General features: G+C 40.3%; 1 protein-coding gene across 1 annotated transcript in view; it reads left to right on the forward strand.

Moving 5' to 3' along the window:
• The first annotated feature begins 5,669 nt into the window (after positions 1–5,669).
• The window catches only part of nags (N-acetylglutamate synthase), a 41,371-nt gene continuing 22,506 nt past the window's right edge, over positions 5,670–24,534 (forward strand). The window contains exons 1-2 of the mRNA XM_028818724.2: positions 5,670–6,085; positions 20,729–21,006. Coding sequence (XP_028674557.1) covers positions 5,750–6,085; positions 20,729–21,006 — 614 coding nt within the window. The 5' untranslated portion in view covers positions 5,670–5,749. The remainder of the gene's footprint in view (positions 6,086–20,728; positions 21,007–24,534) is intronic.

The raw sequence follows: 24,534 nt of genomic DNA on the forward strand, positions 1-24,534 counted from the left end.
AATGCGGCCATTAATCTTTTATGTAAGCTCCGCATTTGAACTATGGACAGACACACATGACTGTGATGCCCTGCATTTCTGCCAATGTCTTATTAATGCACTTACTTGAGATACTCTTCATCACTATAAATTATACTGCATGTTTATTAATTAAGTGACGTTTATCATTCTTGCTTATATTCTCTCCGAGGGAGCAGGCAGACATTAATTACATCAAAATCAGTAGGTAATCGTAAACCCTTTGAAAGAGAAATTTGAGGAAGACGATGAACAGATTGTAATCACTGTCTTCATCTTAAAGTAAAGAAATCAAAGATTGTTACATTCATAAAATAGCACAGAGCAATGGGTGAATTTGGCATTTCAGCAGTTAGCCTTGTGATCTACAAAGAGCTGCCATACCCTGCAGTGTTTCTGAAGAAATTATTATTAGTGGGTGGCATTGGTTGCTGACCACAGGAAGGGGGTGGGGTCGATAAATAAATAATAATACTGTGGATGTTGAACCCGGACACAAACAAACAACGACTCACAATGTCCCAGAAACACACACGCTTATTATTTCCTTGTCCCTCTGCACCCACAATATAGTGCACAAACCCCAATACTCTCTGTTCAGCCCTTTCTTTAGCTCTCCTTCTCCTTGTCCTTCTCTTCTGCCACCACCACTCCTCCTGTCGCAAGCTCCGTCCTCTGCCTCCCAACTCCGGCTCTCTGAATGGAGTGAGATGGCCTCTTTTATACTTCATCCGGATGTGCTCCAGGTGCTTCCTGATGATCTTCTGGCAACACTTCCTGGTGTGGCGGAAGTGCCGCCCTTGCACCAGGAAGCACTTTGGGCGTACCTGGAATCTCTTCCGGCACACCAGGAAGTGCTGCCGTCCAGGGCTTCATAATTGTCCAGGCGCCCCAACTGGGATGAGCTTCCAAGCTCTGATCCTGTGGCCCCCATGTAGACCAAGGCAGGCTGCCCTCTCTTAGGGGTCACCACAGCGGATCATCTTCTTCCATATCTTCCTGTCCTCGTCATCTTGCTCTGTCACACCCATCATCTGCATGTCCTCTCTCACCACACCCATAAATCTTCTCTTAGGCCTTCCTCTTCTCATCTTCCCTGGCAGCTCTATCCTTAGCACCCTTCTCCCAATATACCCATCATCTCTCCTCTGCACATGTCCAAATCAACGCAATCTCGACACTCTGACTTTGTCTCCCACCCATCCCACCTGAGCTGACCCTCAAATGTCCTCATTTCTAATCCTGTCCATCCTTGTCACACCCAGTGCAAATCTTAGCATCTTTAACTCTGCCACCTCCAGCTCTGTCTCCTGCTTTCTGCTCAGTGCCACCGTCTCCAACCCATATAACATAGCTGGTCTCACTACTGTCCTGTAGACCTTCCCTTTCACTCTTGCTGATACCCGTCTGTCACAAATCACTCCTGACACTCTTCTCCACCCATTCCACTCTGCCTGCACTCTCTTTTTCACTTCTCTTCCACAATCCCCATTACTCTGTACTGTTGATCCCAAGTATTTAAACTCATCCACCTTTGGCAACTCTACTCCCTGCATCTTCACCATTCCACTGACCTCCCTCTGATTTACACACATGTATTCTGCCTTGTTCCTACTGACCTTCATTCCTCTCCTCTCTTGAGCATATCTCCACCTCTCCAGGGTCTCCTCAACCTGCTCCCTGCTCTCACTACAGATCACAATGTCATCAGCAAACATCACAGTCCACGGGGACTCCTGTCTAATCTTGCATAAAAAATAAATATAAAATAAATATAACAGCAGGTCATGTCACTTGCAGAAATTCTCAGCAGCATCTTAACATTAGCAAAACCAATGAACTGGTTATTGACCCTCTATGTCAGGTCCCTATTCAAAAAGTGGATATAGAGGTGGTCCACTCCGACAAAATACTCGAGGGTCCACATTAATGACAGGTTGGACTGGTCTCAGAACACAGAGGAACTATATAAGAAAGGGCAGAGCAAGCTGTTTTTCCTTAGGAAATTGTGGGAAGTGATATTCTTCACCTCTTCTACAGCTCTGTGATGGCCAGTGTGATTTTCTTCACTGTGGTGTGCTGGGCTGGTAACATCACTTCAAGAGAGAGAGGTCCGCCAAATCAACAAGGTAATTAAGGCTCGGTTATAGGATGCACTCTTAAACCCCTGGAGGTCATAGCAAAGGAGAGGATTAAAACAAAACTGAGTGCCATTATGAACAATGCTACACATCCTCTTTCTGACTCATTCACACTGAGGACTTTCAGCCAACTAATCATTCAGCAGAAGTGTGTCAAGAAAACACAATGGGAGCTCCCTTATACTAGGGTTACCACTTTTAATACAAAAAAATAAGGGACGCGCAATTTCATTCTCAAATACGGGACGATTCCGTATTTTAAAGGACTGGTGGCAACCCTACCTTATACTAACAGCAATATGTCTGCATCATGCCTCATTGTGACTGTGACAGCCAAGTTAGAACTTATTTAATTTTTGTAATTTTAATACACTGTAATTTTCCAGTGTATGTTCAGATCATAGTTTGTGTATTTTTATTTATTTATTTACTTAATTATCTATCTATTTATGTATTTGTTTATTTAAAGAGCTTCTGTAAAAAGCCAGATTGACAAATAAAGTTCTATCTATCTAATTTTATTACTAGTGGAAACAATGCCTTGGATGTATATATAGCTTTCAATTAGCAATAAAGATAGCCTTTATGATTTTTGAATTCTTAGATTCTTAATTTTCATTCATGAAGTTTATTACATACACATTTTCTCTAAGGGCAGCACGGTGGCGCAGTGGTAGCGCTGCTGCCTTGCAGTAAGGAGACCTGGGTTTGCTTGCCGGGTCCTCCCTGCGTGGAGTTTGCATGTTTTCCCCGTGTCTGCATGGGTTTCCTCCCACAGTCCAAAGACATGCAGGTTAGGTGCATTGGCAATCCTAAATTGTCCCTAGTGTGTGCTTGGTGTGTGAGTGTGTGTGTGTGTGTGTGTGTGCTTGCTCTGCGGTGGGCTGGCGCCCTGCCTGGGATTTGTTCCTGCCTTGCACCCTGTGTTGGCTTGGATTGGCTCCAGCAGACCCCCGTGACCCTGTGTTACGATATAGTAGGTTGGATAATGGATGGATAGAGATATTCTCAAATCCACTTAATCCAATTCGAGATCCCATGGGGCTAAAGCCCATCCTGACAACACTTGGTGCAAGGTAGGAGAGCCCTTGACAAGTGTCAGTCCTGAAAAAAAACATACCGTATTTAGTATATATATATACATGGTTGAAATAGCTTACTGTCAAATAATGCAAAGAGTACGCGACATGTGTTTTGCCCTAATTCTGGGCTCATCAGGCATACACACTCTACTGCACTCCCTCTCGGGAATCGAACCTCGGACGTTAGCGGCGATGCCCCTAACGTTGCGCCACGGCGTGTGGTTCGTTTATTTGACAGCATGTAGATCGGGGTAATTACATTCACGGCATTTGTAGTCTGTGTCACAATCTGATTGTATGGGTGGTTACCTTCCAGGTAACGCTTGTGGTTGGCCAGCAAGTCTGCTAACATGCAGATGCTTTTCACAACTGAGGGCACCGTGGCGGATGTTAGCAGACTTGCTGGCCAACCACAAGCGTTACCTGGAAGGTAACCACCCATACAATCAGATTGTGACACAGACTACGAATGCCGTGAATATATATATATATATATATATATATATATATATATATATATATATATATATATCTCATTTATTTTTCTCATAATGAGCTATGTATTGTCTGTTCACTAAAGATGCATTCTTCAGATTGTTGATGAAGATCTGATAAAATTTAATGAAAAAAAAATACATACTTAAAAATGGACACTATTTTAATGAACGGCATTACTTTGCTAAGACTTGTGAAATTTACAAGTCACAAAAAAAGATGAACAGCACATAATAAGCCAGTCTATGGTTTTCAATGGAAAGATCGGCAGAGTCACACTGACTTTTTTCATTTTAATTCTGACAACAGATGTTTGAATATCCAGAAAAGACCAACCTGAACAATGAATCATGAAATGAAAAGCTTCAAGCATGACACCTGCTGGCCGATTGTACTTTAGACTGTCACATCAGGTCTGATGAACTTGCATAAAATCAGCTCCATCTAGGGCACAAAGAGAATAAATAGGTGGTTACTAGAAGCCAATTGAAAATGGTTTCTGGATAGACTATACATATATGATAAATACAAAAACATGCATCAAAGCAATGATTGTTTTATAATGTATAATGCAATCATTTAGTAAACACCATTGTTTTACATGTACAGTGGTACACTTGAACAAAATCATATATTTCTAATCTGTAAAGAAAGACAGTTAAGGGACTCAAATACAGTAGGTTAATCCTGGAGATCAGAAGTGAAGAATAAACTAGTAGTGTAGTGGTTTTATACAGCATGTTTCTAAAATGGCCATTATCCCAAGGCAGGCACTTTAAAAATTATATACTGTAGTCCATTCATTCATCCTATAATAATAATAATAATAATAATAATAATAATATTTAATCACATGCATTTAGTGCTTTTCTAATCAGTACCCATATTGTTCAATTTAAGGGTTACCAGAGATGACACTTATACTAAAAGCTTTGAGCACAAGGTAGTTTTAACCCAATAAGGAGCTGCAACTACGGGCCTATTGTTTACAATAATATTTCTGTAATCTTCAGATAGATAGATAGCACTTTATTAGTCCCCTGGGAGAAATTTAGCTTTTACAGAAGCTCAATAAATATTATAACAGACTCCTATCCTCTGTCTTGATAGATAGATAGATAGATAGATAGATAGATAGATAGATAGATAGATAGATAGATAGATAAGTGAAAGGCACTATGTTAAACTAAATGGATAGATAGATAGATAAGTGAAAGGCACTATGTTAAACTAGATAGATAGATAAGTGAGAGGCAAAAATCACACAGCTCTGCTTTTCTGAATGCAAAATAAGGGAAGAGGAAAACGGGTCCCTTGGGTAAAATGAGATCAACTTGAGGGAAGATGACTGACTATAAAACTGGTTGGAACAAAACCTGCAGCCTGCACAAAGACCCCTGGACTGAGTTTTTGAAACACTGACTTGACCACCCAATCCTCACCCCTATATTTTTGGCTGCTCTTACCTTAGTTTTGGTACTACAAATGGACTTTTTTGTCAACATTTCCCTCTGGGTAGGGCAAACTCCAACTTAATACTTATTTTATAAACGTAGCTCTGGTAAAAACACACGAGTGTGACGCTTTAAAATGTCGATTTTTTCTTCCATATGCGACGTTTGTTTTAAGCTCCAAATGTTGGGTGGATATCATTTTCACGCACGACATGGTGCCGCAGTACTTAGCTACCTCGCAACTTCTCAGACTTGGTTCAAATCCAAGTCCAGTCCTGTACGTACACTCTGCAGCGCTTCCAGTGGCTTTTGGTGCCGATGTTTTGCAGTTCTGCCTTCCACATCCCCAGGACTCAGCGAGGGTGACTTTAAACGACGGCTTGACGCCCGTGCCAGCATCTTAAATCTGGCGCTCTGGTTGGCCACGCCCATCCGCATCCCTCCTGTGGCCCTTTTCCCGCCCACCTCATTCACTTGAATGACGTGAAGCGACAGCTGCTACAGTAAGCGAGTGGGTCACCAGTTATTTGCTGCAGCAAAATCACGCTTTCTATGCGATATGGCAAAAGTAAACCCTGGTTCCACCATTGCGATGGCAAACCACTTGTTGGCACCAACCCGACCCTCAAGAGGCACGTTGCCACAACTCAGGCGACGGATGAGCGTGGCGTCCGGTGCCGGGCTGTCTAGAAATCGGTTGACAGCCGAGACATTCAACGAGAAACGATTATTGTCATCAATGGCAGCGCCCATGGCCGTTAGCCGCTCCTTGAGTTACCTGGACGTCACGACGTTTTTGGAGCAGGTCGGGGGCGATCCACGGGAAGCCCGTTACTGGCTGGGTCACTTCCAAAAGTGCTCTCGCTCACAGTCGCCGGCCTTCGCAGTCATGGAGGTAAGTCGCGGGGTCAAGGGGATGGACTGAGGCCCAAAAAGCAGTGGGGTAAGGACGGCGGGTGTAAAGAGAGAAGGAGCGCCGTCTGGGAACTTTCCAAAACGGGCCAGGGTGCCAAAGGTCGGTCAGCATCGCCGCTGCTATAAATATCGTGATGTGTACAATCTGCAGAAGTTATGGCGACGACGACGAGTTCCAAATTTTGTGATATAAAAGTCTGAGTTAAGGTAGGCTGCCCTATGCCTTCATAAGAAATGTACTGATTTACTTTATGAGGTAAAAGTACATAATAATCAAGAATGATTGCGTCAGATAATTGAAATATTGAAATGTGTGTTTTAATTTAAATATTTAAAATATTCACTATTGTAATAGGGGAACTTTGATAGAGCTCGTTGAATTATGTATGTTAATTTCCCCTTGGGATTAATAAAGTATCTATCGATCTATCTGAAAGCTAGATCCCTAATAAAGGATCAAAAATAACGTCATATGTGTAATCCCTGACATTGAAAATAGTCCAAAATGGTACCCCACATACCTATATATTTGAAATTTGTCATTTTTAAACTTCTGGAAGTAGTTCTTAGAGGGCTTGGACCACCAATAAAGAATTAAATATCAAAAATACAATAAAGTTCATGACCAGCAACCTCAAAACAGAATAAAGCGACACTCCATATGCCTATATATATATATTTTTTTTACAAGTTTTGTAAAAAGGAGTAACTTTGATCTCTATTATCACACTAGGAGGTGAACCTTGGGGGTCAGTTGATGTAAAATGCACAACTTCAAACGAGGCTGAAGTTGGCTGCTTATTCACAGCTTCTTATTCCCTTGACTACTTGTTCACTTGTAGCCAGATGCTTATGCACATACATCGTGCAAAGCAGTTACTTATTCAATATTAACAGAACGACATATGCCTTTGATAAATAACAGTTGAGTTTTGCCCAGCATAGGAAACTGGGTCAAATGGATTGGCAAAGTTGGCACACACCCATATGTAATGAGTAAGATTTACTGTGATAGTTAAACGGGTTAAAAGCATTCGGCCACCCCATTTTTCACAGTTAGCCCTTTTAATAAAATACATCAGTGGTAATCATACCATTTTTAGATTATATGGTGAATATGGCCCTCTTCAGAATGTCTCTTTTGTGATTGATGACCAAAGTATGGCGATACAACTCTGTTCAGGCTATAGACTGATGACACTGCTATCGTGGGCTGCATCAGGAATGGGCTGGAGGAGGAGTATAGGGACCTAATCAATGACTTTGTTAAATGGTGCGACTCAAACCACCTACACCTGAACACCATCAAAACCAAAGAGCTGGTGGTGGATTTTAGGAGGCCCAGACCCCTCATAGACCCAGTGATCATCAAAGGTGACTGTGTGCAGATGGTGCAGACCTATAAATATCTGGGAGTGCAGCTGGATGATAAATTAGACTGGACTGCCAATACTGATGCGCTGTGCAAGAAAGGACAGAGCCGGTTATACTTCCTTAGAAGGCTGGCGTCCTTCAACATCTGCAATAAGATGCTGCAGATGTTCTATCAGACAGTTGTGGCGAGCGCCCTCTTCTACGCAGTGGTGTGCTGGGGAGGCAGCATTAAGAGGAAAGACGCCTCACGTCTGGACAAACTGGTGAGGAAGGCAAGCTCTATTGTTGGCATGGGGCTGGACAGTTTAACATCTGTGGCAGAGCGAAGGGCGCTTAGCAGGCTCCTATCAATTATGGAGAATCCACTGCATCCACTTAATAGTATCATCTCCAGACAGAAGAGCAGCTTCAGCGACAGACTGCTGTCACCGTCCTGCTCCACTGACAGATTGAGGAGATCGTTTCTCCCCCAAACTATGCGACTCTTTAATTCCACCCGGGGGGGGTAAACGTTAACATTCAACATTATACATAGTTATTGTCTGTTTTTCACCTGCATTATTATCATTCTTTAATTTAATATTATTTATTGTATCAGTATGCTGCTGCTGAAGAATGTGAATTTCCCATTGGGATTAATAAAGTATCTATCTATCTATCTATCTATCTATCTATCTATCTATCTATCTATCTATCTATCTATCTATCTATCTATCTATCTATCTATCTATCTATCTATCTATCTATCTATCTATCTATCTATCTATCTATCTATCTATCTATCTATCTATCTAGACCCATTACAATTAGTCTTTTACTTTGGTCAAAACAGCAACAGGTGGGCATATTCACTCACTCATAGCACTATTTAAGAAACTCCTCAACCTAAACTGCATTTCTTTGGAATCTAGGAGGAACCTGGAATCCCTTTAAGGAAACTCCATGGATAGTGTTGCAGTTAAGATTTGAACCTAGTGGTCTGGAGCTAGGAGTTCTAATCCTATTGAATACATGAACATCAGAACAGCTTGTATTTCTGCTTGGCAATGCATGACTAACCGATACCACTGTGGTCTCAAAAGATACACCAACAGATTATCTACATATATTTTAATTTCAGATGGGTGATGAAACTACCTCCATTCTAAGATATTTGACTGTCAAGTGGCAGTTTAATCCATACCACAGACTAGCTTTTATCCTGAGCCACGTTGTAAAAATATGTAACAGCTTTGCTGTATCTGTAAAATGTTAGAATGGTATTCACTGTGCAGTGAATATAAATTTGATGTTGCCTCAGTCTGGACACTTCATCAGTGTTGTTCTTGGGATCATCGGGTGTTTCAGGTCTTTCAGCATTATACACCCTCCTCCAGGTAACCCCACCGTAGTTCGTCAAACCCCAGTATGTGTCCAGACAGCTAGCTACTTTGTTCCCTTGGCTCTCCTTCCCTAAGCCATAGGAGTTCTGCTTACTTGGAGCGGTTGAATTCAAAGGCTTTGTCCAAGCGATCTTCCCACGGGATAACACGACTTGCTTGGTAGATTCAGATACAAGTGTATATCTGTTTGCAGGGTGGTGGCTGTGGAACTCGAGCTGCTGTTTGAGGTCCACCAGTAACTGCCAGTCTCTTGCTGATGCCAAGATTCCTGCAGATAATGATCTCTTGGTGGGATTTGGCTGCTCTCCAGCTCTGACAAAGGTGATGGTCTTCTTGACGGGATGGCACCACATTACTCACTCAAGTCCTGCGGTGATTGCTTCAGCGATGGTTTTCAGGACCTGATCGTGCCTCCATCAATACCTTCCCTCTCCAGGTAACTTGTACAGCTGCTAGGATGCGTTCTAAAGTTCCTCGCTTGGAACACAGTGGGCATGCTGGTGACTCTGCTGTGCCCCAGGTGTGCAGATTTGATAGGCTTGGAAGCACATCGTATACTGCCTGGATGCACATCGTATACTGCCTGGATGAGAAATCCAATGCGGAGAGAGTCTGCTCTTTCTTCTCAACCACATTTTCCCCATCCAGTCCAAGCACTCTGCTGCTTCATGCCCACAGCCTTGCAGGATCACCTCTCCTCCACTGTAAAGGCAGTATATTAAAGATAAACGAGTGACTATGCATGACATTCTCGCAATATTCCAAAGTCGCACAAACATTTACTCAATGAGAACTTTAGGTGGCAGACAATGTGCTCATATAATCATTAAAACTTTGTGAGTATTAACCATAATGTTACCATTTGCCTTTCCAACATTTACTTGACTGCCTTATGGGGGACACTTTGCCTCTTGGCTCTAGTGTTGTACTTTATGTAAGAACTGCATTATTAACAAAAGAAGAAAAAATTAATGCAAATCTTGGTGAACACCATCCCAGTAAAAAGACATTATGGAAAATTATTAAAATGATTCCGCATGACCCTTTTTTTCATTATTGCAAAGCATGTTATATTACTAGCACTCAAATCTTTGAGCAGTATGCCTGTAATGGTTACAACTTATAATTATACCAGTATTGCCAATTCAGTCACCACTACTAGCTCTCCGAGTGACTCTACATGTATCACTGCTCATATTGTTGTAATACTGTGCTAATGAGCTGAATGAAAAACATTACAATGAACAGATGAATAGTCTGTTTTTAAGTGCACATTTTCTCTATTTAAAACTTTTGTTATAAAGCAAATAAAATGCTACAATAAAACATTTGACCTTGCAATGTCTTCAGATAACTTGTATGTATGAATAATGCCAGTATTTAAATATTAGTTTTCTTATTGCAACAGGCAAAATCGCCATTTTCCATTGCTCTACTCTTAGCCATTTTTCTCTCTGCACAGAGCTTCTGTGTCTGAGTGAGTTTTCAGCTACAATAAAGACACATTGGTTTTACAGCTCTGATATAAAATTTAAATTTACTTACTGTATTTGGCTTGATGCCTTTATCCAAGGCGACATTTACAATACAGTTGGTTACATTTCTTTTGACTGTCCAATAGGAGCACAGGCAGGTCAAGTGACTTGCTGATAGTCGCACATTGTCAGTAGCAGGATTTGATGGACTGAGCCCTGAATATGTTCCTATTATTGCTGAGTAGTGTATTTAAATAGAGGACGTTTCATCACTAAATGCTAATTGATTTTAATAAATACTGAGCAATGGATATTGCTGGCTAGTGCTGCTGCCTTGCTGTTCTGGGCACCTCTGTTGATTTTTCAGCCTGTGTAGGTTTTTACCCAATACTCCAGGTTTCCATCCCACTTTAGAACAATTTGGACAAGAACAGGCCATTTGGTCCAGCAAAGCTCACTAATCAATCAGTCAGTCATTCATTACCCAACCTGCTATATCCTAACACAGGGCCATGGGGGTCTGCTGGAGCCAATCCCAGCCAGCACAGGGTGCAAGGCAGGAACAAACCCTGGGCAGGGCACCAGTCCACCGCAGGGCACACACACCAAGCACACACTAGGGATAATCTAGTTTTTGGACTGTGGGTGGAAACCGGAGCACCCGGAGGAAACCCACCCGGGGAAAGCATGCAAACTCCATGCAGGGAGGACCCGGGAAGCGAACCCGGGTCTCCGTACTGTGAGGCAGCAGTGCCACCTCTATGCCAACGTGCCGCTCTTCACTAATCTTTTTTTTCCAAAATAACATCAAAACAGTACCTGGTAATGTATTCCACATGTGTATGGTTGTTGTGCGAAGAAAAAACTTCTTAATGTTCTAAACTTTAAAAGTTTCCAAATGTGTACCAGTGTTCTAGTTGAAGAATTTAATTTAAAGTAACAGCCTGTGGTCCACCATATAAATTCCTTTTGTAATTTAAAAAACTTCAATCCTGTCACCTTTTGCACTGGGCGTGATGAGGATGGACAGGATTAGAAATGAGGACATTAGAGGGTCAGCTCAAGTTGGACGCTTGGGAGACAAAGTCAGAGAGGCGAGATTGTGTTGGTTTGGACATGTGCAGAGGAGAGATGAGGGGTATATTGGGAGAAGGATGCTAAGGATAGAGCTGCCAGGTAAGAGGAGAAGAGGAAGGCCTAAGAGAAGGTTTATGGATGTGGTGAGAGAGAACATGCAGGTGATGGGGGTAACAGAACAAGATGGAGAGGACAGGAAGAGATTGAAGAAGATGATTCTGTGTCAACCCCTAACGGGAATAGCTGAAAGAAGAAGAAGAAGAATCCTGTCACCTTTTAATCTTCATTTGCTTAAACTGAAAGTGTTCAGCTCCTTCAGTCTCTCCTTATAACTCCTACCTCTTAGTCCTGGACCTGCTCAGCTTAGTCACTCTCCTCTGGACTTTTCTCTAGAGCTGCTTTGTCATTTTTGTAATGTGGAGTCCAAAACTGCACACAGTACTCCAGTTGAGGTTCTGCCTGTGTGTTATAAAGTTTAAGGATAAACTTTCTTGAGTCGTACTCTACGCAACACGCTATATGACCTAACATCGTATTAGAATGGCTTCTGTCCTCTGTCTAGATGTCGATAGTGACAAGTCTAATGCAACTCCTAGGCTTGTCTCATAAGTTTGTACTTTTAAAGTTTCATTGTTGGTTCAATTTTTTTTCTTCCCACATTTAATCCTTTACATTTATTTAGGTTACATGTAATTTGTCCTCTCCTATATTTCGTTGAGGTTCCTCTGTAATCATTTAGCTGATTCTACATTAGCTGCAGTCTTACCTAATTTGGTGTCATCAGCAAACCCGACCAACTTGTTTTTTTATATTTTCATCCAGATCATTTAAATCTATATTAAAAACAGCAGCGACCCCAGCACTGATCCCAGAGGGGCATTACATTTAACATCAGCTAATATGAAAAACAGTTCTTTCCGACATAACCTTTTGTTCTTGGTTTAAGGTAATTTTATACCCATCTGCATGTTACACTTTGAATTCCCTCTTCTTTTAGTTTAAATACTAGCCTGTCATGCAGTCTTACCAAAAGCTTTCTGAAAATCAAGATAAGCAATATTATCTGCAACACCCTGATCAACTTTTTTTTGACTTCCTCTTAAAGTTCCAGCGTATTAGTGCAACATGATCTCCCCTGCCTTTACCATGCTGACTGTCCACCAAAACACCTTCCCTTGTCATGTGATGTTCAGTCATTTTCTATAACGATTGCTTCCATCAATTTACTCAAGATGCATGTTGAGCTAACTGTTAGATGGATTAACCTGATCATTTTTTTTATACAGTAGAACCTCTGGTCACAAATGTTTCCAAACACGTACAAATCGGGTTACAATCAAAAAGTTTGCCAAAATTTTGCATCTGTTCACGACCACATGCTTTGGTGGCGAACAAAAACACTGGCGACCAGTTTCTCTTCCGGTTCATAAGCGCCAATGATTTCCCATTCTCCGTTTCCCATTTTCTTTTGTTTGCGTATACAGGGCCTAACAAAGACGACGCACGTGTTCAGTCTCTCCCTGTACAACGTTCTCGGTCAGACATGTGTTAATTCGCTGTGAACTTTTTGTGCTCAATTTCTATTAGCTAAACTGCTAAAAACACCAGAAACCCCTGAAATAGAAGAAATCACAAGAGAGAAAACACCCGAAGGAGAACGTCCCTCTGTTGTGGAGCCGGACTCTCCCTCAAAACTGTAACCTCATCTCCACCCAGCTTCCTCCTCACTTCCTTCACACCAAAACTCGACTCATTCAAGGTTAGTTTTCTTGGTTGTTTAGAGTTAGTTTTTGTATAAATTTAGGATTTTTCGAACTTAAATTTTTTTCCCTGTGCTTAAAACTCATAAAAAAAGTGTTTACAGCGAGCGGTTCAATACGGATTAATTGTATTTACATACAGTCTTATAGGGAATTATGGGGAAATTACATTCAGGTTGTGACCAAATTGGGTTGCGTCCAGAGTTTTGGAATGAATTATGGTCGTGACCAGAGGTACCACTGTATAATGCCATAATGCTGTCTAGCTTCCAGTCCTTATCAAATTCCTCAGTGTGCAGTATTTTGCGAATAATGTCAATGGTATATATGCAGTCACTAACCTGCCGATTTGTTCGATTTCAGTCTATTTAATGTAAGCAGCACTTCTCCCTCTATATTTTCTAAATCACTAAGTACTTCCTGGGTAGTCCCTGTTAAATGTGTCTGTTGGTAATCCTAAATTGGCCCTGTGTGGGTATGTGCAGGTTCATGAGTGGGCCCTGTGATGACCTGATACCCCACCCAGGGTTGGTTGTGACTTCCAGCAATCCTGAATGGGATTAAGCAATTTTGAGAATGTTTTGCTACAAAGTAATGAATATTGGGCTGGTGCTGATAGCTCAGTATTTTACATAGTGATTTTTATAAGCATTTGCAGATAGAAAAACTCTGAATCAAGCAGTGAGCAAAAGGTTGGGATTACATTTGTGGCTTTTTAATGGCACCCGGCATGTGGATGGATCTTACAAGGGACCAGGGTTTGGGTTTGATATATGTGCCTGACTTGTGATAGATTAGCATCCTGCTTAGAACTGGCTTCTGTTTTGTGATGAGGGGCTGCCTGCGATGTTCCTAGTTCCTCACAACTCTGCAACACAAAAGGCATCACTAAGAACGGATGCATAGTGTAATACATCTGAATTTATTTATTGGATATCATTTGTCTCTTCCCGCAAAAATAGCTAATTGTTTCTAAGTGGGAATTCTGGTATAATACATTGCAATTGAGTTATCAGAAGATACTCACCTCTATATCTCTACAAAGCCCAACTCTGTCCTTCCTCCTTCCTGCCTCAATGATTGTCTATTTGAGGTTTTCTTCTAATTTCCTCCAACTCAATAGCCATAAGACAGAGGATCTCCTCATTGTCTCCAAGTCTGCTGTATCAAAATCTAATAATTTTTCACTTAATATTGATGGTACATCAGTCTATCCCTTCCCTTAGGTTAAACGTTTGGGGGTTATCTTTGATCGTAGTCTTTTGAATCCCATATCAATAATGTCTTTTTACTGGGATGGCATTCACCAAGATATGCATTAATTTTTTTTTTTTTGTTGTTAATAATGCAGTTCTTGCACAAAGTACAAAGTTAGAGCCGAAGGGCAAAGTGGCTCCCATAAGGTGGCCAAATAAACACAATACAAACTGGCTAAGTGAGGTAAAGTGTTTCTTAAAAAATGTGACCTTTGTCAAATAATCTTCTGGATCAAATCAAATTTATGCACACTCTTAATTCTGTTATTTCTTAGTTGATATAAATGAAAATAAAATGTATTGCAGCTGTAAATATCATATCAGATTTTGCTTTCAAAGAATATTAACTTTCTTATAATAATACATTTTATTCATTCATATGTGCCCTTCTAAAACACTCAGGGACACCGAAAAATAGATAAAACACACATTATAAACAAAACTTAAATACTAAATTTAAAATCAGACAAAGCAATTGTAGTCAAAAAGAAAAAGCAGTCTTAAACAAACGAGTTTTAAGTTTAGATTTGAAAAGTGAGAATGATTCAATATTTCTAAGCTGAGATGGTAGTGAGTTCCTGGGTTGGGGAGCAGAGCAACTTAATGGTGGTAAGATGGACAAAAGGGACAGTCAAGTGGATGGAGGAAGAGGGTCTAAGGGTACGGGAGGGAATGGCAACATGGAGGAGGTTGTACAGATATGGAGGGGCGAGGCTGTGGAGAGCCTTAAAAGGTAACAGAAGAATTTTGAATTGAATGCGGAGCTTAACTGGAAGCCAGTGAAGCTGCTGGAAGACGGGAGTGATATGGTGAAGAGAGGGGGTTCTAGTAATGATTCTGGACCAGCTGAAGCTAATAAAGGGATTTACGAGAAAGACCAAAGAAAAGGGAATTACAATAATCCAGACGAGAAGTGACCATGTTATGAAGAAGGATAGCAGTGGTGTGGGGAGTGAGGGAGGGGCGAATACGATTAATGTTACGCAAGTGGAAATATGCAGAACGGGAGATGTTATTGATGTGGGACTGAAAAGATAAAGTACTGTCAAAGATGACACCTGTGGGGAAGGGGAGACAGAGGAATTATCAATAACAACTGAAAAATGATCAGTTTTGGATAATGTTGATTTCGTACCAATGAGGAGAACCTCAGTTTTGTCACTATTTAATTTAATAAAAATTGAAGAAATCCAGGATTTAATTTCTGCTATGCAATCAATAAGCGAGGAAGGTGGAAGTAGGTAGGTTTGCTAGTGAGATAGAGCTGGGTGTCATCAGCATAACAGTGGAAGCTAATGTTATATTTACGAAAGATATTTCCAAGGGGAAGGAGGTAAATAATGAAAGTGAAAGGTCCCAGGACAGAGGCCACCTGAAGTAACAGCGGTGGGTTGGGATGTAAAAATTTTAAGCTGAACAAACTGAGTGCAGCCTGAGAGATAGGATTTGAACCAATCTAGTGGAGTGTGGGTAATGCCAATCGAAGATAAGATAATTATAGCAATAAAGACAAAAGAGAATCAGGCTGTGGTGCGCACAACTTGTGCTTTCCCTGTTAGCTTTGACGTAGACAAAGTACTTTCCCCATTGGTGCCCTTTTAGATGACTAATTATACTTGTATTATAATTTTTTTTATTCCATTTAAGTAGTATGTTGTATGTGCTACTGCTATAACTACACACAACCAACATTATACTTGGCAATTCTCACAGTGTCCAATTAGCAGTTTCATGTTTAGATAGCAGCCTTACTTCTGTGATTATATTTAGCATATGGGAGATTATTGGACTGGACACCAACCTTTTTCTTTTTTTCTACTCCAGTGTTTGTTGATAGTGAAATATGGTCAACTCATGGTGCATCCCAACACTTAAATAAGAAAGATTTATTTTTTTCAAAGTCAAAGTGAACTTTATTGTAATCTCAACCATATACTAGTATACAGACAAGCGAAATTGTGAAGTTCAGGGTCCACAGTGTAAAAACATGACGTGCAAATAATAAATTAAAAATAGAATTAAAATTTAAATTAAAAAATTAAAACACAAACAAGACAAGACATTGTGTAAAGACAAGACAAAGAAGTGCAGCAATATTGATGTGTAGTTAGCAATATGAACATTGATGCAATGTATGGTATTTGCAACCTAGAAACATAAATATAGTCAATAGATATGTAATATAATAAATAAATAATAGATAATACAGAAATCACCAGTGTATGATAATAGTTGTTTAAGATGTGTAAACAATGACAGGTCAGAAAGTTTCACAGCAGAAGGAAAGAGTGTCAAAATCCTTAAAGGTCAGTATGAGATTTTCATTTCTTTTTCTATATGCACACTCATCTTTGCAGCACAGTGGCTCAAATGTATAAAAGTTCTGTTTTTAGAGGTGGTTGAGGCCATGAGGAAGATCCCAGGGGGCAGCCTGGTGTTAAGGAGTCTAACAGCTTGGGGGTAAAAACTCTCCTTCAGCCTGGCAGATTTGACTCTGATGCTGCAGTATCTTCTCTTGGATGGCAGAAGTGTGAAAAGTCCATGTGAGGGGTGTAAAGGGGTCCTGCACAATGCTACAGGCCTTGTGGACACTGCGTTTGTAAACTATGTCCTGTAGTGAACGGAGAGGCACCCGAATAATGTTCTCGGCTGTCTTCACTATCCTTTGCAGGCGCTTGTGGTCGGATATGTTGGTACTCCTAACAGTCTCCACATCTAAACCGTTGATGCTGAGTGGGATGTGGGCAGGATGTGATTTTCTGAAGTCCACAATTATCTCTTTTGTCAACATAGAGAGATAGATTGTTGTCTTCACACCATGCAGACCGCTGTTCCACCTCATCTCTGTATGCTGTTTCATCATCCCTGCCTATCAGTCCCAGAACTGTCATATCATCCACAAACTTGATGATGTGGTTGGTTTTGTGCGTGGCTGTGCAGTCGTGAGTCAGCAGGGTGAACAGCAGTGGACTAAGCATGCAGCCCTGCGGCGCTCCAGTGCTCAGTGTGATGTTGCTGGAAGTGTTGTAGCCCATCCGAACTGACTGGGGTCTCTCTGTCAAGAAGTCCAGGATCCAATTGCAGAGGGTGGTGTTCAGGCCCAACCTGCTCAGTTTTACAACCAGCTTTTGAGGGATGATTGTGTTGAAGGCAGAGCTAAAGTCTATGAATAGCATCCTGACATTTGTCTTTTTTTTATCCAGATGTGTCAGGGAGAGGTGAAGGGAAGAGCATATGGCATCCTCAGTTGACCTGTTTGAGTGGTATGCAAACTGGAGAGGGTCAAGGGAGGCAGGGAGATTCGTCTTTATGTGTGACATGACTAACCTTTCGAAGCACTTCATTATGATTGCCGTGAGTGCAACTGGTCGGTAGTCATTCAACCATTTCACTGATGACTTCCTCGGCACTGGTATGATGGTGGTCGACTTGAAGCATGCTGATACTGACGACTGGCTCAGAGATGTGTTGAAGATGTCTGTGAGGACACCAGCCAGTTGACTGGCACATTCTTTGAGCACACGACCAGGTATGTTGTCAGGTCCTGCAGCCTTGCGTGGATTGGCTCTGGATAGAGTCCTCTTCATGTCAGTAGTGGAGAGACAGAGTACCTGGTCAGTGGAGGAAGGCTCTTTGTTTGGCACCTCAAACTGTGGAAAGAAGTTGTTCAGCTCATCCAGAAGGGAGGCATCACCATCACTGCTGTGTGGGTTGGGCTTGCAGTTTGTAATTGTCTGAACGCCCTGCCACATACGACATGTGTCTCTGGTGTTGCTGAATTGTTTGTTTTAAAGCAGTAGTTAAATTTTAAGTTTAAAGGAATACTCCACCAAAAAAAGTGTTTTTTTTTATCATATTTTACTTACTTCCTGCACTCCAAATATTTTCATGAAGAATATCTCATATTACTTGCATCGCATAATCCACACGTCATGTCACGCAGTCATAATAATAATAATAATAATAATAATTCATTACATTTATATAGCGCTTTTCTCAGTACTCAAAGCGCTATCCACACAGGGAGGAACCGGGAAGCGAACCCACAATCTTCCACAGTCTCCTTACTGCAAAGCAGCAGCACTACCACTGCGCCACCTGTGAGGATAGGCTCACAATGTGTGAAACACATTTATTTTTACTAAAATATTTTGCAATAAACCACTTAGAGGGAATGCTGTCATGAACAAAAATGGAAAGCACTCAAACACAAACGAGCATTTGAAGTGAAGACCCGCCTCACGTCATTAAATTAAATAGTCCTATCCACAGTACTTCGGGATTATTTAGAAGCAGTCTATGAAACTGCCCAGGTGAATTGACCTTCTGCTTGTTGAAGCATCTTAGATATGCACAATTATGTGGCAGATTCTCTTCCTGATATTTTCACTTGCTTTTATTTAATTTTTAATCTTAAGTTTTACTTGTCTTTCAGTGCCTGTTCTTTGTTGATATCACATGATGCACATTACTAGCCAATGCATCAGCTGTTACTGCACTGGACATCTGACCAATAAAGCAGATGGGTCTCCAATTTAAATGTTTGGGTGCATTAGAGCACACTCCATTTTTGTTCATGAGTGGTTTATTTATCAGTGACTTAGTAAAAGTAGCTGTTTGGGACATTGAAGTACAACAGAATGACTTGACATTGATTGTACAACATGAGTAACATGGGATTCTTTTCATGGATTTTTTTGGTATTGTTTGCTGCTTTCCAGTGATGGTCTCTACAGACACCCATTCTGTCACGAGGTTTATTATCTTCATTCTGCAGGAAAACATGAAAATAAAAAATTATCTTGGCCATCACAACTAAATACTATACATGGGGTAAGCATTTAAAAAATTTAAAAAACATTAAAAAAGAATATTTTTTCTGTGGAGTATTCCTTTAAATTTACTTATTGAAGTGAAAGTTTTTTATTTTAAATTGTTCTTAATTATAAAGAATCCTTCTATTTAAATGGCGCGTTTAATGCCTACGCTATTTTTTTTTTTAAACGTGTCTTTTCTTGATGGTTTCATCACCTACGAGAAAGTTCCTTCTCAGTAAAAACTGAGTGAACTTGGGAGAGCATGTGGTTGCAAGAGGGAGGAGGACAGGCCTGAGGGAGTAAAAGGGCTAAATGAAGCTGTTTAGAGAAGTGCTAATGAATTGTGTCATTAAGTACGTGCTCAAGGTACCCCAACGTATTAATCGAAGAGAAATCCTGCTCAGGAAGGCCTTTTGAGCAGGAGATTCTTTTTTTGTTTTTGGTTTATTTGGTGTTGTATTTACTTTTCTTTTAAAATTCCCTTGTGTTCTTTAAATCCTCGCTTTGTAGTTTTGACTTACTCAGTGTTTATTTGGGTTTGGAGATGGCTCAAGAGTCATCCCATCTTCATTCAATGTATTCAGTGTCTTTGTACTCAACTGTTGTTTGTTGAGTATTATACAGGGAGATTCACTCGAAAGAGGCCCGAATATTCTGTTGGAACTCTCGCTAGGTCGAAGCAATGTGCTCCTCAGTATATGGAGCTTCGAACAAGCCAGGATGCCTGTGCGTCAGAGTGATGAGGTAGGCGCCAGACAGCCGTTGCGATGTTTAACCTCCATTTGCAAGTTCTGGGTGCCTCCCGCCCGTACCCCTTCACTCAGTCACTCGACTTCTCATCAGGATGGTGGTGTACAGTATTGAGCAGCGCATCCAGAATCAACTGGATGAGTTAACGGAATGTTACTTCCCGCAAGATGGAGCAACGTATCACACATTGAGCCAGGAGCATGGCAGAAATGGAGTCCTTCTTCGGCAACAGGGTCATTTCAAAGATGCTTTGGCCACCACGGTCACTGGATCTGGGTTATACTCTAAAGGAAAAGTCTATTAGAACAAGCCTCGCCCTGTGGAAGATCAGAAGGAAAACATGCAACGTGAAATTGCTGCTATTCCACCCACAGAGATGCTTGCCGATGCGTTCAGGAACATGAGAGCGCCACATCGAAATGTGTCAGGTAGAAAACGGAAACCACTTCCAGCATCGCATGTAATGTAATCGATTACACATATGTCAAGGTATAGAGTGTATTTTTTTGTTTCAGATTGCTTCATTCTAACGGGAGTTACAACGGCATATTCAGGGCCTTTTTCGAGTGAATCTCCCTGTACCCCTGCTACTAGTTTGTGAAAGAGCTCTGCAAATAACAATTTCATTTTACACATGACAATTAATATGGAATAAATCTTAAACTATATAAATGGTTTATGTGTGTATTTGCAGTATAATACGTTATAGATAATACATTTTTGCCCTTACAGGTGGAAGAGGAGGTCTTCCAGGACAAGGACATGGTACACAGGCTTGCATTTGGCCTCTCATTCTTGCAGCGCATGGACATGAAGCCTGTTGTTGTGTTAGGACTAACACAGGATTTGGAAGAAGAAAGTCAAATATCACACAGTGGCAGGTCCCGTCTCATCCAAATCTGCCAGGTGTTGACGGAGGCGCTCCTGAAAAACTCTGCTACTGTTCTGCCCTTCTTTAGTGGAGCTCCTTTATTCAAAGTTGGTTTGATGCCTTCCAATACTAATGGCAGGTGGGCAGTTTTATTCTCCATGATAATACTAATAACAATTAAGTTTCAGAAAACAAAGCAAATTTACCTACTCCTCACATTTTCCAAACCCCTTGTGCATAACATACTGATATTAAAATTATCAGTGATTAAACTAAATTGTTCCCCTTTCTAGAAAGAAAGTATACATGTTTTGCTCATCTTGGTTAATGCTTTTTAGGACGGTGTAAGCGCCTTGTTTTAAATCTTGGTTTTAAGACAACATTGACCTGTTTCATTTATTCTAGCCTCTTGATGTGTATCCATCTATTCACAATACCTGGCACTTATTCTAAAATAAATATCTACACTCAAATATTATAGATATTATACAACAGAGAGTAGACGTGTTTAATTATAAATCTCTCTATTATAAAAGGAAATCTTGAGATGGGACGAGACTATTTCCAAGAGATATTTTCAAGTCCTGCGAGACGAGAGACGAGACTTTTGCCATGACATTTTTTTCAAGTCCCGTCCTCCTCTCAACCATAGAAAACAACACACACGGTCCTCTCACCTCTCATTAGTGTGAATGCTTTTGACAGACACAGTTCCTGCTCTCTTAGCTGTTATAAATTTTTAACTTTTCCTCACTTTAAGTTCCCAATAAAAGAAGATGTATTATGTCCAAATCTTATTGAAGAATTTCATCCTGAAGGGTTATCAACAGAAGAAATGATTACATGGGCAATCCTAGCACCGAGAAACGAATTAACGCAAAAATTGTCGATCGGTTACACAGGAAATTGGTTAAATGCGAATTATAACACTCTGCTGAAACAGTTGGTGGTAATCGTGCGGAAGATGAAAACATCAACTTACAATATCCTGAAGAATATCTACAACCGTTAACACCATATGGTCTTCCACCGCACGATTTACTGTAGAAAGGATGTATCCAAGAAAGGATAACATTAGACAACAAAGGAGATCTTGATGTGCCTTTCGTATTAAAATGTTAACAGTTTCCCATTAGAATAGCTTTTGCAAAGACAATTAACAAATCACAGAGACAAACATTTGAAAAAGTCAGTTTATTTATTAGAGAGAAAGAAACGATATTCACTCACAGGCAGTTATACGTTGCGTTGTCACGATGAAAGTCCAAACACAGAATCAAAAATTCAATGCGATGTTGACGAAAATTTTATTTAAAAAATAATTTTTACTGAAGTTTTACACTTTTACAGTAAAAGTGTAAGTTTAAAAAGTATTTGTGTGTTAATTTCTCAGCCAAACAGAACTAAATCATATAACGCAACAAATAACTGTAATGCGACATGAAACATAATTTACTTTCAAAATATTACATTTTACTATTTTTTTAATATGGTTAATCACTCGCTGTAATGTAAAATAGTTAGTTCTATTATGCATATGTAACAATTCCCATGAAAATAACAATCTGTTTAAATTGTACATCTGCATCCCCATATGTGAGCGGGCGAACCACGAAGAGGCTAGCGCATAGCGCAGGCATGGGGGTTGGCGAGCAAAGCGAGTAGGGGGCAGCGCCCCCTAGTATTCAAACTAAATTAAAAAATGGTACGCATTACAATAGTTATCAGTTACATAACTAAGTAGGAAATCAGTCATATCAGAATGTTGTTCAAAGTACTTAAATTACAAACAACAGTTCTAAGTTTTTGTATCAGTCTTAAAGGAAAGAAACCAAAAGAGAATCATAGAAGTCCATCTCAGTATTGTAGCCGATTCACAGGTGCTGTATAGCCACATATAAGCTCCATAAGTGTGAGACTTCTGTTTGATAATGAAGGAAACCACTATAGTTCAACAGTCTGTATGTTTTAGTAACCAACTGTCCATTCTTCAGGGCCAAGAACTGTTGAAACCAAGGACTAAAGTATTATAAAAATGATAGAAAAAAATGTGTTGAAGATGATACAAATTGCCCAAAACTAGTACCCATTTCCCAATTTCATGAGTGGAAGCACATGCTGTAGTACTTGAAGACCATACTACAATATAGTATCCCATTGTGGAGTACATTAATGGATGCCGTGATTATTGCAAGTAAAGCTGGATCTGTTGTATACAGTCATTTCAGAAAGTTTTCAGACTGCTTCACTTTCTGTACATTTGTTTTGTTATCAATTTAATTTTAAATCGATACTTTTGTCGTTTTTGTCCATCAGTTTACACTCAGTAAACCATAATGATAAAGTAAAAACATGTTTTTATTTGAAATTTATTAAATATCAAAAACTGAAATCGCTCATTCATTTAAGTATTCAGACCATTAATTCAGTACTTTGTAGATGCCACTTTGGAAGCAATTACAGGTTCAGGTCTCTACAAGCTTTGCACCAGCTTCATTAGATGATATGGGGTTTGTCCGTAAACCGCATTTTCAGATGTCTCTGCACATGTTCTGTGGAAGTTAAGTCTGAGCTTTGGCTGGACCACTCAATGAGAATCAGAGGCTTGTCACAAAGCTCAGTTTATGATTCAGGTTATGGAACCATCACCACAGTCTGAGGTTGCATGTACACTGGAGCAGGTTTTCTTCAAGGATCTCTCTGTATTTGGCTGCATTCATCCTTCCCTCAGTTCTGACCAGTGTCCCTGTTGCTGAGAAGCTCCCCCATAGCATGATGGTACCACCAGCATGCTTCACCCTAGGGATAGTATTAGGCAGGTGATGAGCAGTGCCTGGTCTTCACCAGATATTAGTGTTTGGTTTCCTGCCCATAGACTTAAATTTTTGCCTCATCAGACCAGAGAATGTTTTTCCTCATGGAAGAATCCTGGTGTTTCCCAACTTTTTCCATTCTATAATTACTGAGGCCACTTTGCACCTGGGAACACTGAAAGCTTTAGAAATTGTCCTGATTGGTGCCTCACCACAGTTTAATTGCAGAGAGTTCCTAGGACTTCCTGGCTTGGTTGTTGTCCTGACACGCACTGTGAATTGTGGGACTTTCTATACACAGTTGCATGTGTGCCTTCCTAAACGATGTCCAATTAATTCAGCTTGCCACAGGTGGACTCCAAATCAAGTTCTACACATCTCAAGGATAATTAAAGAAAACAGGATTCACATTACCACAGTCTGGAGTCAGAGTACTTATATAAATGAGAGAGTTCAGTTTTTGATTTTTAAAACCTTTGCAAACCTTTCTGAAAACATGTTTTCATCTTGTCGTTATGGGTTATTGGTTGAAGATTGATGGGCAAACATGGCAAATTTATCCATTTTAAATTAAATTTACAACACAATAAAGTGAAGAGGACTGAATACTTTCTAAATCCACTATAGCTAATTCTGGTTGAGTCCATTGGCACAGAAATTGCAAAGTTGATCGCTAAAATAGGGTTCCTTGAAAACAAAACAACCAGCTTTTATTTGCATTCTAAAATAATGGATTGACTTTCAATGGAGAAGTTTGATTTCACAAAGCCAGTTTTAAGATGTGGAAAAATGAATTAAAAAAAAGACGAGAAAAATTAAAATATGACTGGTATTATGACTTTTTACATTTTAAT

This window comes from Erpetoichthys calabaricus, chromosome 14 (genome assembly GCF_900747795.2).
Source record: "Erpetoichthys calabaricus chromosome 14, fErpCal1.3, whole genome shotgun sequence".
NCBI classification, from domain to species: domain Eukaryota; kingdom Metazoa; phylum Chordata; class Cladistia; order Polypteriformes; family Polypteridae; genus Erpetoichthys; species Erpetoichthys calabaricus.